This window comes from Gopherus evgoodei, chromosome 9 (genome assembly GCF_007399415.2).
Source record: "Gopherus evgoodei ecotype Sinaloan lineage chromosome 9, rGopEvg1_v1.p, whole genome shotgun sequence".
Classification (NCBI taxonomy): Eukaryota; Metazoa; Chordata; order Testudines; family Testudinidae; genus Gopherus; species Gopherus evgoodei.
Genome location: NC_044330.1, coordinates 22,250,108 through 22,270,754, shown reverse-complemented (window position 1 = coordinate 22,270,754; position 20,647 = coordinate 22,250,108). Strand labels below are relative to the sequence as shown.

General features: G+C 39.6%; 1 protein-coding gene across 8 annotated transcripts; it reads left to right on the top strand.

Moving 5' to 3' along the window:
- The first annotated feature begins 889 nt into the window (after positions 1 to 889).
- B3GALNT1 (beta-1,3-N-acetylgalactosaminyltransferase 1 (globoside blood group)) lies at positions 890 to 17,694 on the top strand. Of its 8 annotated transcripts, XM_030575270.1 has the most exons (7): positions 890 to 1,056; positions 3,587 to 3,726; positions 4,868 to 5,021; positions 7,938 to 8,037; positions 8,376 to 8,510; positions 8,924 to 9,063; positions 14,036 to 17,694. In XM_030575270.1, exon 7 carries the CDS (start codon positions 14,130 to 14,132, stop codon positions 15,090 to 15,092), a length of 963 nt encoding a protein of 320 aa, XP_030431130.1. In that variant the 5' UTR covers positions 890 to 1,056; positions 3,587 to 3,726; positions 4,868 to 5,021; positions 7,938 to 8,037; positions 8,376 to 8,510; positions 8,924 to 9,063; positions 14,036 to 14,129; the 3' UTR covers positions 15,093 to 17,694. The 8 variants fall into 8 exon arrangements, with proteins under 8 accessions (XP_030431130.1, XP_030431136.1, XP_030431135.1 ...); XM_030575276.1 differs by lacking the exon at positions 3,587 to 3,726 and having other exon boundaries at positions 8,413 to 8,510; XM_030575275.1 differs by lacking the exon at positions 3,587 to 3,726 and having other exon boundaries at positions 8,380 to 8,510.
- Positions 17,695 to 20,647: the final 2,953 nt, after the last annotated feature.

Sequence of the window (20,647 nt, the reverse complement as noted above, 5' to 3'; positions counted from 1 at the left end):
TGCTGGGATTTAAGCATCTAGGGCAGTGATGGGCAACCTATGGCCCGTCAAGGTAATCCACCAGTGGGCCGTGAGACAGTTTATTTACATTGACAGTCCTTCAGGCACGGCTGCTCACACCTCCCATTGGCTGGGAACAGCAAACCGCAGCTACTGGGAGCTGCGGGCGGCTGTGCCTGAGGGACAGTCAATGTAAACACACTGTCTCGCAGCCCACCAGCGGATTACCTTGATGGGCCGCAGGTTGCCCACCACTAGGGCCTTTTGTGAATCTAGCCTATAGTTCCTAGGCCACTTAGGGCTTTTTAGGTCTACTTAATTGCCTTTAGCTCTAAGCAACATTTATTAAAAGATGACAACTACCTTGATGTCCTTTTAGCTACCAGTCCAAGATGTAAAGTTTGGCTCTGAGCCAAATTTCCCCAAAATTTGAGTGTCTTCGTATTCAGAAATGTGGTTAAGCCCATTAAGCCGATAGTGCTGTACAGAAAGGGATAGGAGACAGTTGCAAAATTGAGATCCAGATGTGAAACCAAGTGATTCAATGTTTGGATCTGGGCCTTTGTTCACACAGCTCTATGATGTTTTAGCAGTGAGATGTGGGATTTTGGTAAATAGGATCCATTGTTTTTCTTTAAGACAGCAACACATTTTAGTATAAAACACACCTGCTAGCACTGTAACTTCGGGACTCAGCCTTCAGACACTACTTAGTCTCAGGAGGAGTGCTTACTAACATGAGGAATCAATATCGTACTGGTATTAAGTCACACGCGGAGCCTGGGGTGGAGCTATGCAGGCTTGTAAGCACTACGGGGTAGGTCCGCACTGGAACAGAGGCGTCTATCGGGGCAGTTGGGCATCTACGTCCGACACTGGGGTTCTCAAATTCCCCGTATAGCTGCTGTAGGCTGGGATGGGGGACCCGGCGCCGCGCTCTGAGGAGGTGCGGGGCTCCGGCCGGAAGGGGCGGACCAGCGGTCTGGACTCCTGGATGGGTGTGGAGGATTGATCCGCCGCCCATGCGCAGGGGTGCGGTATGCGGCCGGCCCGAAGGTGAGTGGGCGCACGGGATCAGCTTCTTAGGAGGGGCATGAGGCTGGCCCCATCGCCTAACTGGGGACGAGGGCTGGGCGCTCACGCGCCCTTGAGCGCGGCTGGCGGCTTGGGACGTGTGAGCACTGGGGAGGGTTGCGCCTTCACCCCCACTCCGGTTACCATGGTGTCAGGGCCGTTAGTCCCTAGAAGGTTAGTGCGCATGCTCAGTAACGTCTGCCTAAGCCTCCCCTTACTGGCCCTGAGAACAGCTGCTGCTCTGGAGCGGGGCTAAGGGGAGAGCAGGAGGGTGGGGGATGGGTGCAGCTTGCCCCCGGGGTGGAAGGAGGGGGCCTGGGGGCAGGAGCTGGGGGTAACAATGGTGGCTATGGGATGGCAGGGAGGGGACACCTGCAGAGTGGTTTGAAGTGACCATGGATGGGGGGAGCCACCTGCAGTGGTTGCCAGAGGGGCAGGTGTTCCTGGCTGGCTGTGCTGCCTCCGCGCCTCTGCCCCAGGGTTGTGGACTTCAGAAGTGCAGTGTGGCTCTATGCTGAGGTGTTGCAGCTCTTGTCAGTCTGAAACAAGGTACTGAGTGGCCAAAAGAAAGTTGGTTCCCTGACACAACTGACATGTCCACCACCCTAAAACTGGTAACAATGGTGCCTGGGTTTGTGTGAGGAGAATGCCTCTGCAGGTGTAACGTGTCTGTAAGGAGCCTTACAGCAGTGCCAGGTTTGGCTTAGCTACCACGGTGTGCCTGCCTGGGACTCAGTTTCCTGTTTCCCACTGTAAATGGTGCATCTTACTATTTATTTTACTTATTTGGTTTTAAAATGGTATTTTATTACTAATTGCCCTTAGCACACAACCCGTTCCCTTGAATAACTCTATTCAGATGTATGTCATTGTTTACCTGTAACTAAGTTATGCACTGTATCACATCATAGCTCCAGTTCCACTTCTTTTTCCTGTTCATATGGTTTACCTTTGCCAATGTAGCAGCAACATTGCAAACTTCTAGTGTCTTTGTAATACACTGTAGATCATCATGACCTTTAAAAACAGGCAGGCTGTGAACTGCAGCAGATCAAGATTACAATATCTTTACTAGGGCATTTTCACTGATGTGTCTATTGTCGGTGTATGAAACATAGATCCAAAAATAGGCCTACTAACTGAGTGATTAGACAAGATTAATATTTTATTGGCGCTGCAACAGTATAGCCGCACCATAACAACATGTTAGTGTGGAAAAATTAAGCTAAATAATAAATACTTTGAGATGTACAAGTTGTCAACCAATGATTTAAAATTATAGTAACTTATCCTCCCTTAGACAAATTGCTTCGCATTACAGATTAAAATTTTTATATATTTCCTATATAATTGACTATATAAATAAGACTGGATGTTTCCAATGAATAATTGTCTTAGAGCAACTTCATATTACAGGTAAAAATGTAAGGGAAAAAATCATTAAGGTTAAATCATGCTGCCTCCAGCAGTGAAGAGGGTGCTCCAGACTTGCCTTTCCCCATGCTGGTGCTGCTAATGGAAGAGGGGGAGGTCAGAGTTGTGCAGGGAAGTATGGGGTGCATAGGAGGGGTCCATACATGCCCTCCATATTTATTTTCCTTCAAAAAATAGGCCTGACTCCATGTTAGTTCCTGCATTGTTCCTGCATCCCTTCCCAGCTTCTTAACTTGCAGGACCTCTGCTGCATGTCCTCTGGCATGGGGAGCACGGAAGACCAATCTGCTGAACAGGCAGAGAGACAGGAGGCCCCTGAGTTGGGGAGATGATGTTGGACAGTAAAGGAATTAACATGCAAATTGTCTTCGGTGACACTGGTAATCATCAAGTAGTCAGTGGCTGTGGACAGGGGGACCTGGGTTATGGAGATGCTGAGAAATTATATATTTAAAAAGAAGAAGAAAAATAAAACCAAGCCCAAGGAAATTAACTGCCTAAAAACTTTAATACAGAATTAAGGTTGCCAAGTGCTGCTTCATGCCCTTCCAGAGTGCAGAGAGCAGCTAAACTTAAACCTCTAAAAAACAGGAAGTACAAATTTAAAGTAGCAAAGAGTCTTGTGGAACCTTGTAGACTAACAGACGTATTGAAGCATGAGCTTTTGTGGGTGAATACCCACTTCGTCAGAGGCATGCGGATGCAAATTAAGGGATGCAAATAAAGGTATGTGCCACCCTTGCAATGTGACCTTAACTTTCCTCCCTTTTAGCAATGCCCAATAACACACATACACCTCTACCTTGATATAAGGCTGTCCTTGGGAGCCAAAAAATCTTACTGCGTTATAGGTGAAACTGCGTTATATTGAACTTGCTTTGATTCACTAGGGTATGCAGCCCTGCCGCCCCTGGAGCACTGCTTTACCACGTTATATCCGAATTCATGTTATATCAGGTCGCATTATATCGAGGTAAAGGTGTACTATCACTTTATCCTTAGAGATGCTGCAGCACACTTTGGGAACGCAGCACATGAGCATTATATAACAAAGTCTAACTCTTTCTCTTTGCTACAGCGAAACGTGGGCTTAGGTTCAGCTAAACAAACTGGAGCTACCCACACTTAGACACTGAGCCTGCTCCACACAGCCCATCGCAGACTGACAAAACATACAGAACTCAGTGCTGAAATGAGACATATCTGAGATCCCACAAGGTACATATGCATGTCTCATATCCCAGGCACAGATCTGCAGTTCAATAAAGTTAAATCTAACACAATTAATGGCAGCTGGAGTGCATGCAGATAAGTGCTGGAATTTGAATCTGTAGAACACAACACAAACAATGGCTTAGTCTCTTAGTCGTGCCTCATGTTTGCTTATTATGGCAGCACTGTTACTGAAGCATTGCCAGTGTCTTTTGCTAGCTCCACGGGGCAGCATTAAATCAAATTTTATTCAAAACTGACATCACAAGGATGGGGAAAAGTGAGGAGCAGCAAATTCTGACAAGGACAACCCTCCTATTATAATTTGCTGCCTCTGGACCAGGGGACTGAGAAAGGTGAAGGCAGCAAATTTTGCCTCACATCAGCTTTTGCTACAGGTAGCAGTTTCTGACTTTGCTCTTGAGTGTTGCTGGCCCTTAGCTTTGGTATAGCGGTTGTATGCCCTCGAGCATTGGTGGGGTTAAATTTTAGAGTAGATGATGTGTTTCCACGCTGGTATGGTTTTGCCATTGAAAGGGGTGTGCTTGCACACAAGGTAGTTTCCAGGTTGCTAATATATAGAGCAGGGGTAGACCATCTATGGCACAGGTGCCAAAGGCAGCATATGAGCTGATTTTCAGTGGCACTCACAGTGCCTGGGTCCTGGCCACCAGTCCGGGGGGCTCTGCATTTTAATTTAATTTTAAATGAAACTTCTTAAACATTTTAAAAACCTTATTTACTTTACATACAACAATAGTTTAGTTATATATTATAGACTTAGAGAGAGAGACCTTCTAAAAAGGTTAAAATGTATTACTGGCACATGAAACCTTCAATTAGAGTGAATAAATGAAGACTTGGCAGACCGCTTCTGAAAGGTTGCTGACCCTGACATAGAGAGACTGGTAGCTTTGTTGCAGCTCCTTCTTTCTCCTGAAGCAAGCCCATTCCATGTTGTCCCTTCATAACTCTCTGAAGAGGGAAAGAAAGGAGGAGTCTCAGAGGGCTGTGTAGACTTGATTGCAGGGTTGATAACATTTGTGGCTTCTGGATGGTGTGTATTTAAGCCAGGATACGGTGTGAAGAGGAAACGAGTGAGGGCGTTTGTTTAGATGCTCCTACTTCTGCATTTCTGTTCCCTTAGGGAAGAAGAGGAGATGGAGTTGGGGGCCTCTTCATCCTCCATCTCGTCATTACCAAAAACAGAAGGCAATCACTCCTCTGCTAGGCCATGAAACTGTCTTCCCCTCCCCATCTGTCACTGGTGGTGAGAGTAATCTGGAATTAACATCACAATGGTAGGTTTGGGGATGTTTTCTATGTTCCACATATGTTCCTTGGACAAGCTAGTAGGGATCCACAGTCTAGCTTGCTGTTGTGACTTATAACAAGCTTGTGATACTTGGTATCTTTTTTAAAGTACCTAGGGTCATGTGATTACATGAGAATCTCAGCTGTCATTTAAAAAATAACTTTCTAGCCCTTGTGCTTGTGAACAAAAGCTCAAGAAGGCCCCAAAACTAGAAGGCAAACAAATAGCACTGTAAACTTTTTTTTAAAAAAATCTTGTGATTTTTGAACATTTGGAGTTGCCAATACCGTTGTGCCAGTTTAAGGTAGGGGTCCAAATTGCTGTCATGATCACATAATACTTAATATATCAATCCTGTCCTGGAGCCCCTGTTTCCATTTTTTTAGGAGGAGAATGGTACATGCGTTTCTAGCATCCTGAGCCTGGATCCAGAGTTGGATCCAGGCAGTGGTTTTATCACATGGAGGGAGAACATGTCACTGACATCCAACCATGATTGCCTCCACACACTCCCTTTTAGATAGGGGAATAAACCCAGTTCTCTTCTAAAATACGGTTTTACATTTCTTATAACTATATTAAATGATACACAGAGTGTCAGTGAAAAGCAACTGCCTCTGAAGTGAAAGGGAACATCCAGGCATATAGCATATCTTATGAGGTGAGCAAGAGGAAATTCCATATGAACTGTAATGTCCATGTAAGAGAAGACTGAATAAGATCTTGCTGTAAATAGGAAGAGTGACTGAACTTCCCAAGATGTGGTGAATCTGATTAGTTTGGTAATGCCATACCATTACTTATTAGCAGGAATCCCAGTTTTCCGTGGAACCCCACCCCAAATACTCTGATAAAATCCATAAGTATCTGTGTCTTTCTGCAATTAAAATGAAACGCTGAACTTCAGTTTTCCTAGCCACAATATATACAGAAATCAGGTGAACACAATGTTTATCCAAGCCTCAATTATCCAACTCATTGTGTTAGCTGAACCACCAGCTGCCCGAGGCTGACTGCCCAAGCCCCCATCTTAAAATAAGGGATAGAAAGCTCTTTGCCCATTCTTCTGATTATCAGAATTTTTGATTATCCGATTTGTCCCTGATCTCAATTAGATAGGATAAATCAGGGTTTCACTGTGTATGTTTTTATTTGTTCACAAAATGTAAAAACTAAAGATTCTCTGTTAAAAACAAATTCTGTGTTTTTCTGTGGCAAACAGATTTCTAGGATCCCTGCTTATTAGCAATAGCTCAAAACTGAACACATTAGAACTTAAGTATCAGAGGGGTAGCCGTGTTAGTCTGGATCTGTAAAAGCAGCAAAGAGTCCTGTGGCACCTTATAGACTAACAGACGTTTTGGAGCATGAGCTTTCGTGGGTGAATACTCACTTCATCAGATGCATGTTTTGTTTCCTTACTTAATTGAACATTAGAACTTGTTTATTTGGGAATACCTAATCTCTTGTATGGTGCAGATGGGCATATTTCATCTTTTTTTTTAAGAGCCTTCCAAAGATACCATTTCTGATCATATTGGGGTAGCGATTTTTGCACATTGAGCTTTAACACTGCCACTACTGTAGCATAACTGCCAGCACTCATTATGTTAATGACTATATTGTGTGAAATTCTGTGTCAGCTTTGGGAGACTACTGTGAGAGAATGGATCAGCTAGGGTGTGTGTGTGCGTATACATTTCAGATTGCTAGCTTGTATCTTCTACTCTCTGTGCTGCTATCTTCTTCCAATTCTTACATTATCTGTAAAGCAACCAAGCAGTAGAAACAGAAGGGATAGGGTTAGTCCTGCTCCCATTATAGTTGATAGCAAGACTCCAATTGACTGCAGTGAGAATAGAATCAGGCCTGTAGTTTGTATTCTGGAATGGGATTCATATGTATTTTCTGAGTAGCAGCCGTGTTAGTCTGTATCCGTAAAAGGAACAGGAGTACTTGTGGCACCTTAGAGACTAACAAATTTATTTGAGCATAAGCTTTCGTGGATTACAGCCCACTTCTTTGGATGCATGGAATGGAACATATATTGAGGAGATATATATACACATACAGAGAGCATGAAAAGGTGGGAGTTGCCTTACCAACTCTGAGGCCAATTAAGTAAGGAAAAAAACCAAAAACTTTTGAAGTGATAATCAAGATAGCCCAGTACAGACAGTTTGATAAGAAGTGTGAGAATACTTACCAGGGGAGATAGATTCAATGTTTGTAATGGCTCAGCCATTCCCAGTCCCTATTTAAACATAAGGTGATTGCATCTAGTTTGCATATCAATTCCAGCTAAGGCAACTCCCACCTTTTCATGCTCTCTGTATGTGTATATATGTCTCCTCAATATGTGTTCCATTCCATGCATCCGAAGAAGTGGGCTGTAGCCCACGAAAGCTTATGCTCAAGTAAATTTGTTAGTCTCTAAGCCCACGTCCAGACTAACCCGCGGCATCGGTGGGTTAAAATTGATTGCTCGGGGATCGATATATCGCGTCTAGCCTGGACGCGATGTATCGATCCCCGAGCACGCTTACATCGATTCCGGAACTCCATCAACCCAAACGGTGTTCCGGAATCGACATGGAGAGCCGCGGACATCGATGCTGCGCTGTCTGGATGGGTGAGTATCTCGATTTTAGAAATTCGACTTCAGCTACGTTATTCACGTAGCTGAAGTTGCGTATCTAAAATCGATTTTAATACCCTAGTCTGGACGTGGCCTAAGGTGCCACAAGTACTCCTGTTCTTTATATGTATTTTCTGTTGAATGGCATTGCTGTTCATGCCAGTGTGTTGCTCTGATAGCTTGAATCACATGCTGCTTGGTAGTTTTGTGATGTTATGGCATAAGCTTTACTTTGTTTACTGACTGACCCTTCTTTCCTTTCAGGATAAGACATACTTGGCTCTTCTTGTCCATAGAAGGAGGAATTGCTAGTTGGGATATGACATTCCGTAAGAGGTTTCCTGCTGTCCTCTGAGGCCCAGGAGTAAGGGCATCTGTTTATTAATAAACTTAGCAGAATAAAAATGTCTTTGGTAACTGCCTTTTCCACCATAGCTTCCTCAGTTTGTTCTGCTTCTTAGGGATAATTCCTCTTTTCCTTGCTTAGTGAAAAATCTCATTGACTTCATTGGAGTTTTGAGTAAGGGGATCAGGATTCTTAGTGCTATCAGCTGCATTCCCCTGCTGTATTTGATTAATGTCATCTGGTTTTTTTTTTGGGGGGTGGGGGGGCGGATTGTAGGTTTTTTTGGGTTTTAGGTCTGCAGTGGAATTCAATATTTTCCTCTTTCATAATGAAGTAAAAGATCTTAAATTTCTTAGACAGTCTAACAGCATCATACTTTGACGACATCTCCAGGGCATTATCGAAGAGAAATGTTCACAGAAACTTTTCCTGTATAGTGGATGAATAAGAGGATGAAGGAATACTACAAACAGCAGCAATATAGTTGACAGGTAAACATTCTCTCTCTTTAGTGCTCTGAAACATATCATTATGCTAAAGTAATTTTTAATTGGAAAGTTAAACTGCTGTAATATGAAAGCAAAGTATACATAGACAATTTCTAATTTGCAAAATTGGAGATTCAAAATATCTTTCCATAACACTTAGAATTTCTTTCAAAAATACTCATATTATGTAAGCACCTAAATAATGCACATAGAAGCACATGCTAAATTGCAGCGACACAGTTCTGTATATGTTGAAGCCACATAGTATTGCATGTAGTTATTAGGATATTCTGGCTTGACCAGATTATCCTAAAAGTCATAGTACACAAAAATATGTATTAGAAAGTCAGTATACTAGAATTCTTTTAATAGTGAGTAGTGTCACTTCTCTCCTCTTCTTCCCCCTTCTCCCTCAGAGTCCCTTTTCCCTTGGATAACTTCACTGTAAGCAGAGCTGTGGTACCATTGCAAAAGTGGAGTGTGCTGAAGTAGGTTGGGACACTTGCACTACTTCACTATAAAGGAAATTCCAAGACAAAAATATATTGAAATGGAGGTAAAGTTGAAAGTACATATCTGTAACTTAAGTAAAACACACTTCAGCTATTACAAACCCAGGAATTCAGATTTAAGGTTACGTTTAAGAGAAATCCAAACACGTTAAGGTATGGCAAACAACCTTAACTGTGCCCTGTAGTGAGTCTGCACAATACCAATGGATTATGATTCAGGTTAGATTAAGCTGATTTTTAAAGATTAGTTTATTTTAATATTTTTCTGAGTTTTAACTTTGTTTTGTTTTTACAAAAAATACATGTTGTGCTGAAAACTAGTTAAGTGTCCAGTTATATTATGTATTCTGGGCTGTGGTCTCATCTGAGTGAGGGTAAAGTGCAGTGCACAGTGATAAAATTTTTATATCACAGTTGTCTTTTAAATAAAGCAGTCTAAGTCTATTTTTGTTTAATATCAGCAGGGGGCAGTAGATTTCTTTTTTAGTAAGCTAAGCTTTTAGACTCTTTGTAGGTCTGTAAATACATGCAACACTGTTTGAAAAAGATTACTCAAGATTGTTCAGACTCTTTAAAAAAAAAACCACCAAGTAGTTTTTTGAAGTCTTGTTACAATGTATCTGAATTAAGTCTGAGGAAGAGCTTTTTGTAGCTCAAAAACTTGTCTTTCACCAACAGAAGTTCCTCTAATAAAAGATATTAGCTCACCCCCCCCTTGTCTCTCTAGTAATCATTATGAGCTAGCATCTTCCAAAGGATGCCTTGTACATGTTCTATTGGTGATCTATGTCCTTCAGGAAAATAAGCAGAAGCAAAGAAATTAGATATTGTATTTTCAGATAATTTGTGCCTGTTAGCTAGAAAAAGATTGGAATTTTTTCTGTGGTGTTTGTAAGCATCTAGGTTTGAATACCATGGGTTATGAACTTCTGGAGGGGAACCACATAGCGCTATGATTGTATAAGAGATGGTGCAAGCTTGTCAGCGCTGGAAGTCTTAAAAGGCAGACAAGGGGTGGGTGGAAAAAAATGGTCATTTCTAGTCTTTGTATTGGTGACTGAGGCAGACAGAGATGTGGAGCCAGATCTTGGCTCATATTGAGGCACCTGGTCAAGACCCACATTTCTGAAGTACTGAGCACCCAGCTGTTCCCATTGTGACACTTATAGGCAGACTTCCAAAGTGCTCAGCAGCCACTTACTTTGGCGTCTAATTGGCAGCTGACCTCTTTTAAAAATCTGGTCCTGATTGTGGGTGCAGAGTTGTCTTGAAAATCATACCCAAGGTCAGACAGGGAGTCTGAGACAGGGCTGGGAATAGAATTCAGGTGTCCTGAGTCCCAGTCCGAAGCTGTAATAACAGGGCCCTCTTCCATCCCATGAGGATTAATTAGTGCCATTCCTTTCCAGTTTGTCTGACTGGCAGGCTTCTACTTACACTGAAGTCATTGTGTCCAAGGTTAACTGGCTCATAATGCTTGTAATGTTTTAGATTTTTTACATACATTGGCTGCTAGTAATTAGTGGTTCCATCTTTACTCCTTTCTTTTCCCCAGAGCTCTCTTCAGTCCTTGGAGCACATTGTTCTCCAACCTGTTGTTTAATATTTGGGATCATGTCCTCTGCACTTTTAAGTAAGTAGGGATCTGCCTTGGTAGAACTTGTTCCCTTTCACATCAGGAGTAGGGGAAACTTTCTGGTCTTTGGTTTTTGTTTTGTAAACTTTGGTTGTCAAGCCCTGTGACATGCATACTATGGAGTGCTATTTACTTAACATTAAGTCTGTATACCAAAGGTGAGGTTATTAGATGATCTGAAGAGCCGTCATCAGAAACAAGCAGCTGTACAGAGTTAGAGTATGAATAGAGGGAAACAGTTTTCCCCGCCCTCTAAGCTGACTATGTATGGGAGGGGGTGGGAATCTTCTGTCAGTATTGTAATGGGTACCCTAATGACACCTCTACCTTGATATAATGCAACCTGATATAACACGAATTCGGATATAATACAGTAAAGCAGTGCTCCGGGGTGGCGGGGCTGTGCACTCTGGTGGATCAAAGCAAGTTCGATATAACGTGGTTTCACCTATAACACAGTAAGATTTTTTTGGGTCCTGAGGACAGTGTTATATCAAGGTAGAGGTGTAGTTTACAGTCTGGACAGGCTCCCCTATATTTTCTCATGTATTTCTGCCATTTTCTTCCTCCTGCTATCAAACCTCAGCTCCAGATTCACTTTTTAAATATTCTCACTCCTAAGCGGTTAACAAATACAGTAAATTAAGTGGCTTTTCAATGAAATGTCCTATGCTTCTAGGTATTAGTATGAGCCAGGGAAAGAATTTCATATTTAGTCTTTCTAGGGAATTTTTCTTTTTCCAATTCAAATCCTATTTGAATTGTACTTTTTCTTTAAATACATTACAGACTAATTCTTTCAAAATAAAAATCCAATTTTGAGAGAACAAGTTAGATAGGTGAATGAAAAAATATTCATGTTCAGAAGGGTTAGTCATGGGGCCAGAATCTGTATTCTCCATATAGGCGAAACTCCTGCCAAGTTCAAAGGCAGATCTGCGTTCACAAGGACTGGGCTCCTAACTAGCCAAACTAAACAGCTTTTGCCATCTGTTTTGGAAGGGAGGGAGGGAAGGAAGGAGAGGGAAGCAAATAACTCCACAAATGTGCAGTAGATCAGGATTTCATCCCAATAATTAGTGATTTAAGAAATGACAATATTTTTCTAGTTATCTGTCATAATGTGTCTCCTGTAAATAACTGCCAAGCACAAAATGGCTTTATTATGTTGCAGGTAATGCATTATACAGCACTGATGAGATAAGGTCCAAAAATACGCAGTAAAAAATCACCTAACTTCAGTCCAAATCTTGTTCCACATCTTGACTCTAGGGCAGCCAAACTGTTGGAAGATAAAGTTCACACCAATGCTGCAATTCCATATATATGTGGGGGGGCGGGTGTGGGTTGGGGTTGGGTGTTTTTTTTTTTTTTGGTGCTTAAAAACAATTTCTGAAGCGAACTTTTAAAGTCAATTACAGTGCAATCATTCTGTGAAATTAAATCTCTCCCCCCCTACATAAATTAATTTTTTTGTTGCTATGACAGCTTTACATTGCAGGGATAGATTTTGGTGTGTTGAGCATCAGATTAAACTTTGAATTCCCACAAACAACAATGGAAGTCTTTTGAAAGTATCTCATGTGAGTTCCTGTTCCCTTCATGGACAATAGTAATGATTATGTCATTGCTTGACAGTGTAATGTCTGTTTACAGCTAACCTATTTTTAAATGAAGATGGTAAAGAACAAATGCTGTTCCTTAAAGGGGCAATATTAGATTAAGGAAATAATTTTTAAACACAATCCTTAAAGGTATTGCTGTTGTCACATTAGGGCCCTGATTCTGCAATCAGATTTATATAGGTGGCGTCCACAAGGTTCTACTATGCCTGCATAGATTTGTCTGCAGGATCAGTATCCAAGGGTACATCTGCACTACCTGCTGGATCGACGGGTAGCGATCAGTCTATCAGGGATCGATTTACTGCGTCTAGTGTAGATGCGATAAAATCTATCCCCAGTCGCTCTGTCCTCGACTCTGGAACTCCACTGCAGCAAGAGGCAGAAGCAGAGTCGATGGGGGAGTGGCAGCGGTTGACTTGCCACTTTCCTCACGGCCAACTAAATCAACCTAAGATACACCGTCTTCAGCTACACTATTTGCATAGCTGAAGTTGCGTATCATAGGTCGATTCCCACACCCCATCCCAGTGTAGACCTATCCTAAGTCACTAGCTGAAAGACTTGTACTAGCTCTTCACTATTTATGCCAACTGTTCATTATTATTTGCATTTCATGCAGCTTGAACTATGAAAAAGGACTAGTCCATTTCACTTTCTGGCTCATGCACTGTCACAGTCTTGCAATATTGGGATTAGAGACACTGCAGGGAAATATTTGAATAGGAACAAATCCTTTCTTAAATCTATTTCATGACGACGGGTATTTTTTGTAGAGGTGTATGTGTTTACATGCTAAGCTTGCAAACTTTTCTGGCACAAACCTTAAGGTTTGAACCTGATCTACTTTACAGTGGACCAGTCCTGCTCCCATTTAAGTCAATGACAAAGCTGTTTGGCAGGATTGGGTAGATTCTCCCTTTATGTAGTTGGCTAGTTCAATATGTGCGTAACTAATTGTTTTTATTGTATAGTTTTTTTTTGAAGGAAATAGCCATTTCTTTGTGTGTTCAGCATATTATCAGGAGCTTGGTCTGTGTCACTGAAATGCATACGGATGTAGGCTTGTAATTCTAATATTTGTTTAGTTTGCTTGTATAGAGGTTGACTCTTCACTAGCATATTCAGCCAAGAGCAAGCAGTTCATGAGGAGATGAGGCTGTGCCAGGTCTAAAAATGAGACGAGACAGCATATTTGTCTGCACTTGTTTGTGTCTTTTTGTGTTTATATCCTCCTGGACACTTCCTGCTTACATAAAAAACTCAATAACTACAAATGTAATACAATTATTTACCTCTTTTCCATCAAAAGAAATTGCCAACTGTTACTGGGTTTTGAGCGGTAATTTAAAAAAACAACTTAGTCATCTGTTTTTGTGTGTCACCATCCTTCCAGCATCAAGCTTTAAATGAGTATAAGACACTGGGTTGATGTGCTGAGAGCCCTTAACTATCTCTGGAATTAAGGGTGCTCTATACTTCATCCTTTAGTAGATGAGACTCCAAAGGAGAAAGCTGTTCTTGAATAAGATCAGTCACCACTCATCTAGTCACCAGCAAACTTCAATCATAATCAGAATGTGGTGTTCAAAATATAAGTGGTGGCTAAAGAACAGTGTTTAGCAGGGCCAGAGTAGTTTTCCTTTTCTGATCTCATGATACCAAGCCACATTTTGTAGTTACAATTTTAGGCAGATAATAAAATGAGTACAAGTGCATTCTTAATGTACTAACCTTTTCCATCTGCATTTCTTTCAGCAAGAAGCTAGCTCCCAAAAGTTGTGACCCAGGATTTTGTAAGCCTCTTGAAGTTCTGCTGCACACATCTATCTTGTAGCTGCTTCTGGTGAATATGTCTAGGAAATACTTAAAATGGAGTTTTTTGGCACTTTCAATGCTTTCTGTCATAATAATGACATGGTACCTGACACTTCCTTTGCATACTGTGATAGAGCATACAAACTGGATGTATTTCTACGAATATGAGCCAGTTTACAAGCAGAACTTCCTCTTCACGCTGCGGGAACGTTTGAAATGCAAAGATACAAATCCGTTTCTGGTCATCTTGGTGTCTTCACAACCTATGGAGATAGAGGCAAGGCAGGCCATTAGAATAACATGGGGTTCTAAAAAATCCTGGGGGGACAGTCAGGTTCTAATACTGTTCTTACTAGGACAAGGAGCTGAAAGAGAAGACAGCTTAGCATTATCAATAGAAGATGAAAGTATTCTGTATGGCGACATAATTCGCCAAGATTTTATGGATACTTACAACAATCTTACCTTGAAAACAATCATGGCATTCAGATGGGTGTCTGAGTTTTGTTCAAATACTAAATACATTATGAAGACTGATTCTGATGTTTTCATCAACGCTGGCAACTTATTAATGTTTCTTCAAAATGTCAATTCTTCAGACAGTTTTTTTACTGGTTACCCTCTAATTGATAACTTTTCCTACAGAGGGTTTTACAGAAAAAGATATATTTCTTATGACGAATATCCATTTAAGGTATATCCTCCCTACTGTAGTGGAATGGGGTATATACTTGATGGAAAACTGGCTCTGAAGATTTATGAAATGATGAGTCATATCAAACCTATTAAATTTGAAGATGTTTATGTTGGCATTTGCTTAAATATACTAAATGTGAACATCCATATTCTAGAAGATACACAACTTTTCTTTTTATACAAAATTAACTTTAACATCTGTAAATATAGACACTTGATTGCGGTACATGGTGTGTCTTCAAGTGAAATGATCAGATTTTGGCAGGATTTATTGACTGACACCTCACTCACTTGCCACTGATCCCAATTAATATATGTCTGTCAAAAGCTGACCTTTGTCCTGGCCTCTTGGTTTGAATTGCACTGTAGAAAGTGTCTAAATTGAGTTTTGTAGAACAAGGAAATGGAAATGGGGTTTTAGAAAGGATCACTCAGGTTTATGGGACCATCCTGATTTCGAGGCACCATTAAAACAGCAGAATATCTCTATAGAGGGTTTTCAATATGGTGGTTTTAAATCGAGAATGAGACTTTGTTGCACCTTTTTTATTTCAGAATTATTTAGATTATATAGTAACAGTATTCTGCTCACTCTACTCCTCTGCTTCATTTCTGAACAGTCTGCTGCAAGTATAGGGTCATCCTGCCACCTCCCCAGGAATCTGTTGTCTTGGGATTTATGGAACTACAGCAGTAGCATCCCTTTTTCCCCTCAAAGAACTCTCCCACAAACCTAGACCCTGGGGAAAACTCCTGTTTTCCTTCATATGGATACCCAGCCCATTCTAGGGAATGTCTCATCCTGTGTCCCCATCAACACATGAACTCCTCCTCTGCACTTCATGATGCTCAAAGTTGCTTGCTTAGTCAACACGAATTCCTTTAGAAATATTGTGCCAAGATTTTCAAAATTAGGAGCCTAAAATTAAACAGCCATGTTTTCACTGAAGTCAGCAGAATTTCCAGGTACTCTGCATTTCAGAACATCTGGCTTCTTTTTTAGGTGCCTATATATGTATTTTATAGAATTGCTTTAATGACTTCAGATAGCTGCATAATTTTATGTAGTGGTAATTGTGTTCTGAGTATATTAAAGTAGAGGGCCAATCTACTTAGTTCAAATAAACTTACTTTCAAGTTGCTCTGCAATATAGGACAGCAAAATTTATGCACTAATAGGCCCATCTCCACACCTATCAGAATCCAGGCAGGGAGAATAAGCAATGAGATTTGCTGTGAAACTTGTCAGTTTAAATGGCTTTCAAATGCTGACATCAGCTTCCATTTGCAAAATGAACTCTTTGCTTCAGAGTTTAAAATAAAAATTTGGAAATATTGTTACTAGACTTTTCTCTAACAGGAATTTTAACAAAAGAAAACAAATGCAATTTTGTATGTAAAGTCCAGTATTTTATTGTCTTAGTCATATCAGCAAGGCCATGTTTCCAGTAGTTTACGCTTCTGGTAGACAATACAGAATCCGCAATTGCATTATCGTAGTTGTTATTCTTGATACATCTAAAATCTATCACATACCAAAGATACAACAGTTACATCCTGTACAGCTAGCACTGCCACTTTACTTCTAGTCATACTATAGCTAATGTTATGATATTTACATTTAATTTGACTTTTAAGTAGTCTCTTAGAGACAAATGTAGAATAGATATAAAAAAACTCCACTACTAATACCACGAATGAGGTTTCATCAATATTTTTTATGTGCACTATGATCAGTGTTGAATTTTGATAACTTTGTAATAGTAACAGCTTATTATTTTAAACCTACTATGACTTGAACATTTGTTTATTTTAATAGTGAGTGTTTGCCCCATGAACACTGAAATTCAGTATAGCCGGACAGTGGTTAGTATTGCTTTAAAAAAATACATTAGGTTGAATCACAAAAAGACTTTGCAGTCTTCACAAATCTGATGTAAGGCAGACAGCTCCAGCTGAGAAAATAGGTATGACAATAAGAGAAAAGTAACTAATTTTCTCCAAGCAAGATATTTTTGTGCCTGACAAGGTTCTATGGCCCAGAGTGAGAAACACTGATCAGCGATTGCAGGGCTTTTGCCTTCAGAAATGTAGATTTATACATTGTTTATTCAACCTGAAATTGTAACTTAAAGTGACAAAAAGTAACTTAAAGTGACAAAACTGATCTTTTATTTTGAAACAACCTCCTAGTAACAGACATTTTTCTTGCTTCCCCCATTTCCAAACATCTGAATTTATTACTAGAAGCATAAAAATATGTATTGCTGCTTGCCATGTTACTTCAACAGAAATGTTTGCTATTTTAAAAAAAACAAACCTGATTGTAAGAGGGGAATTTAAAATAATCTTGTGAATTTACACCATCAGTCAATTTTAATGTAGACTACAATCTGGGCCTGGACTATTATGTCCCCTTAACATGTTCTGATGAAAATGAAGTGTAAACTTCAGGCCAAGATTTGTTTATGACCCTGTTTATGAACTTATTGGCCTTGCAAATGATGCAGATGAAGCAGGTCAAGCATCCTTCAGGACCATATATGTTCTCAGAGAGCGAGAGTTGGTATGAACAAAAATGCCTCAAACAGTGTTTGGTATTTAGAGTTTTATTCTAGTTATTGAAAATAGCATTCACAATGTAAAATTACCACTGTATCTATCACCTGTATAGCCTGCCAGTAGTGTTTGCATATTTAACTGTTTAGACATTTTTACTGGGATTCATTGATTGCGTACCTTCAAATACAAATAGTAAATACTTAACCTGACTAGGTGCATTGCAGGATTAACCATGTTAATGAAGACCAGAGACTACATATATTGTTTGCCTGTACCCTGTTTTGGCATTGTTTTATGTCTGCTATTTGTACAGTAATAAAAGAAGAAAATTTACAGCAGTATTTACAGCAAATTGTGTTAAATCACCTGTTTCATTTATCTTGGTATAATTAGTTTTTAAAAGTTTGAGTAATTTAAACTGAATTTAGTTATGCTTGAAGTCTGTATTCACAGTGTACATAATATACCACACAAACTTGAACTAGAAACTGATTGAGGGTAAACTATATAGGATGTGAACACTGAATTCCTAATCTGTCTATATCAGACATGTTACTATATGTTACTTAAATTATAAAACCCAAAAGCTGCAAACGTGGGACTCATGCTGCACTCCTTAGACAAGATTCCCAGTGACATCAAGGGGATTGGGGTTGAGTGATGTTTTGGATCCTTATAGGAAAACTGTAGCTCTTCCTATTCTTGAAATAGAATCTGTGATTTGGGAGGGATTTGAAATGTGTTCCTCTGAATGCTGCTTGTTAAAGTGATCTACTTGATGCTATATACACACATACTACACTTCAAAGATTGAAAAATCGTTTGTATACTAGTAGTAACGTGATGGAAGGGAAACAAACACTTTCCACAAGGCAAGGATATATGGCTTTTGTCTTATTTCCATGTGTAGTGGGGTCTATGTTTTCTAAAATATTAAAACTGTAACTTGGTTTATAAATATATGTTGGGCCTCTGATAATCATAAAGGGATTATAATCCCTAACAGGCCCATGTGGTTTTAGATTGTTTTTCTGTAGATGCCTGCTAAGAAGGTATCTTCCTAATCTCTGAGAGAATATAACCTGTGCTGTATTATGGTTTGTCTCACCTTCAGTTTTAGGGCTTTATTTTGCATCCTTAAAACAAGCAAATGCTGTAATGTATTGAAAATATCAAGTAGAATAAATTAAAGCCAACTGAGCCTAATTGTTAGGTGTTAACTTTATAGCTAAAACTTCACTAGCTCTAGCCTTGTGACTGTAGTTACTTACAACATTACTTTCTGCAATTCACGTTAATCTGACTGGCTATTAAAAATCAGACTTTTAAAAGTTCATTTAAGGTGTCAATAGTATATACATGCTGACTCACTATGCAAGATATGGAAAATTTAATTTGCTGTCTTGCCCAGGACTCTTTGTAATGCATTGTCTGCAGTGTTCCTTAAAGCTATAGAGAAGACCTTTCTCTCACAACTTAGATTTTTGAAGTAAAAATGCAAACTCTAAGTGCTTTTGGTTTTGAATGAAAAGCAACTGCAAACTTTGTAAAGCATAGAGAGGATCTTGGATATGATGATGTAAATGTTAAACAACACTACTTGTTTTAACAGTGTGGTTTAGTTACTGTCATACCTCAGGCTCTGCTCTTTTAATCCACAAAATACTGCACTGATCTGATCTAACAGCCCAAACAGCAATCATAAAAAAAAGTAAGCATTTTTCCTGAGCAGTCTTCCATATACCAGGGCCAGACATGGTTCTACAACCTCTAACTGCAATACTGGTCTTTGTATTATTACTTCTAAAGTACCCTGCTGCCCACCCCCAACCCCTTCTCCTCATCCCACTACAGTAGTAGAATCACAGGGATCCCAAAAGTCTCATTATAATTAATTAAAAAGTGAATGGTCATGAAACTAGACAAGGACTAGGTCTTTTTGGTAAAACCTGCCTTGGTAAACCACTGTCTATATTTCATACCTCACACCTGTATAATATGAGTAGTTTGTTAAGGAGAGTTGAATTGAGTCAATATAGAACAAAAACTACTTCAGAAATTTAGCTTTTGAACACTAATGCTCTAAAGGGATGTTCCCTGTGTGATAATCTTTAAAAAGTGGTATTTTACTTAGAGACACTAGACAGACAGACAGACACGATTGTCTGTTCTGGGACCAATGTTATTTGACCACTAACCGAAACCAATGTGTTATGGTTTAATAGATTATGCACTGAGATTTATAAAGAATGTAACCATAACTGATTAGTAATTTACTGTGAATTACCTGTATAGAATACACACTGAACTGGATTTCTGAGCAGCTGGTTCCCTATAAACTAATGCACTTCCCAAGTTTCAAGGGATAGAGCTGTTGAAACCCAGGACTTGTAAATGCAGGGAAATACTGTCCCCCTTTCCATTTGTGGCTCAAGGAATATGGACTTTTTCCTCTCTTGGTCTTACGAAGATACAAGAAACTAGCCTCTTCTAAAATTAGGATTCAAACCTTTTTCCTCCAGAAGGCCTCTAATGTGGTTTTCACAATCATATTTATAGTTTTAGATAAGCCTCAGTTGCTTTGACCTTTTACATTTTACGGTACCTAAGATACTCATATAATAGTTGATTCTATATATACTCCATATTCAGAAGTCCTGCTCAATGAAACTTTTGCATATGACACACAAAAACCAAGTCCTTCAGTGCTATATAAACAAACCTAGTAATTCAATATACAAAAGTATACTTCAGTTAGAATGTAAATGTCCTATGAAGTTCCAGTCTTTAAATTTGGAAAGATAATTATAAACTTAACCACCATTAAAGATTAGCAGCTATATCACATGTCTGCTAAACCTCAAGCTGCTAGTCAAATTAATTGCCTGTAGCTTTAATAAAAAAACCTGAACCTTCCATTTTTCAAAACTACTTTTTTAAGGGCCTGATCCTAGATGTTACTCTGGACTGGTGGTAGATTGCTGCAGAACAGCCTTCAAGATTGAGGCCTAAAACCTATTTTAAAAAATGGAAGGCTGAGGTTTTAAAAAAAAAAAAAATACAGATTTTTTTCCTCTCCATATGAAATAAACACTCATGTATCACCAGTATCTTCCTACTGTTTAGGGCAGTGATATCTTGTCTGTTAAAAGGTAGCTGGTTTCTTGAAAAGCTTTTTTTAATATTTTCAAAATACAGAGTTAGAACTTATTTAGCAAATATATTGTTACTTCAAGCTGGCCTAACTGCTCTAAAGCAAAGAATTTTTTCTGACTTACTAATAAAGTTAAAGCA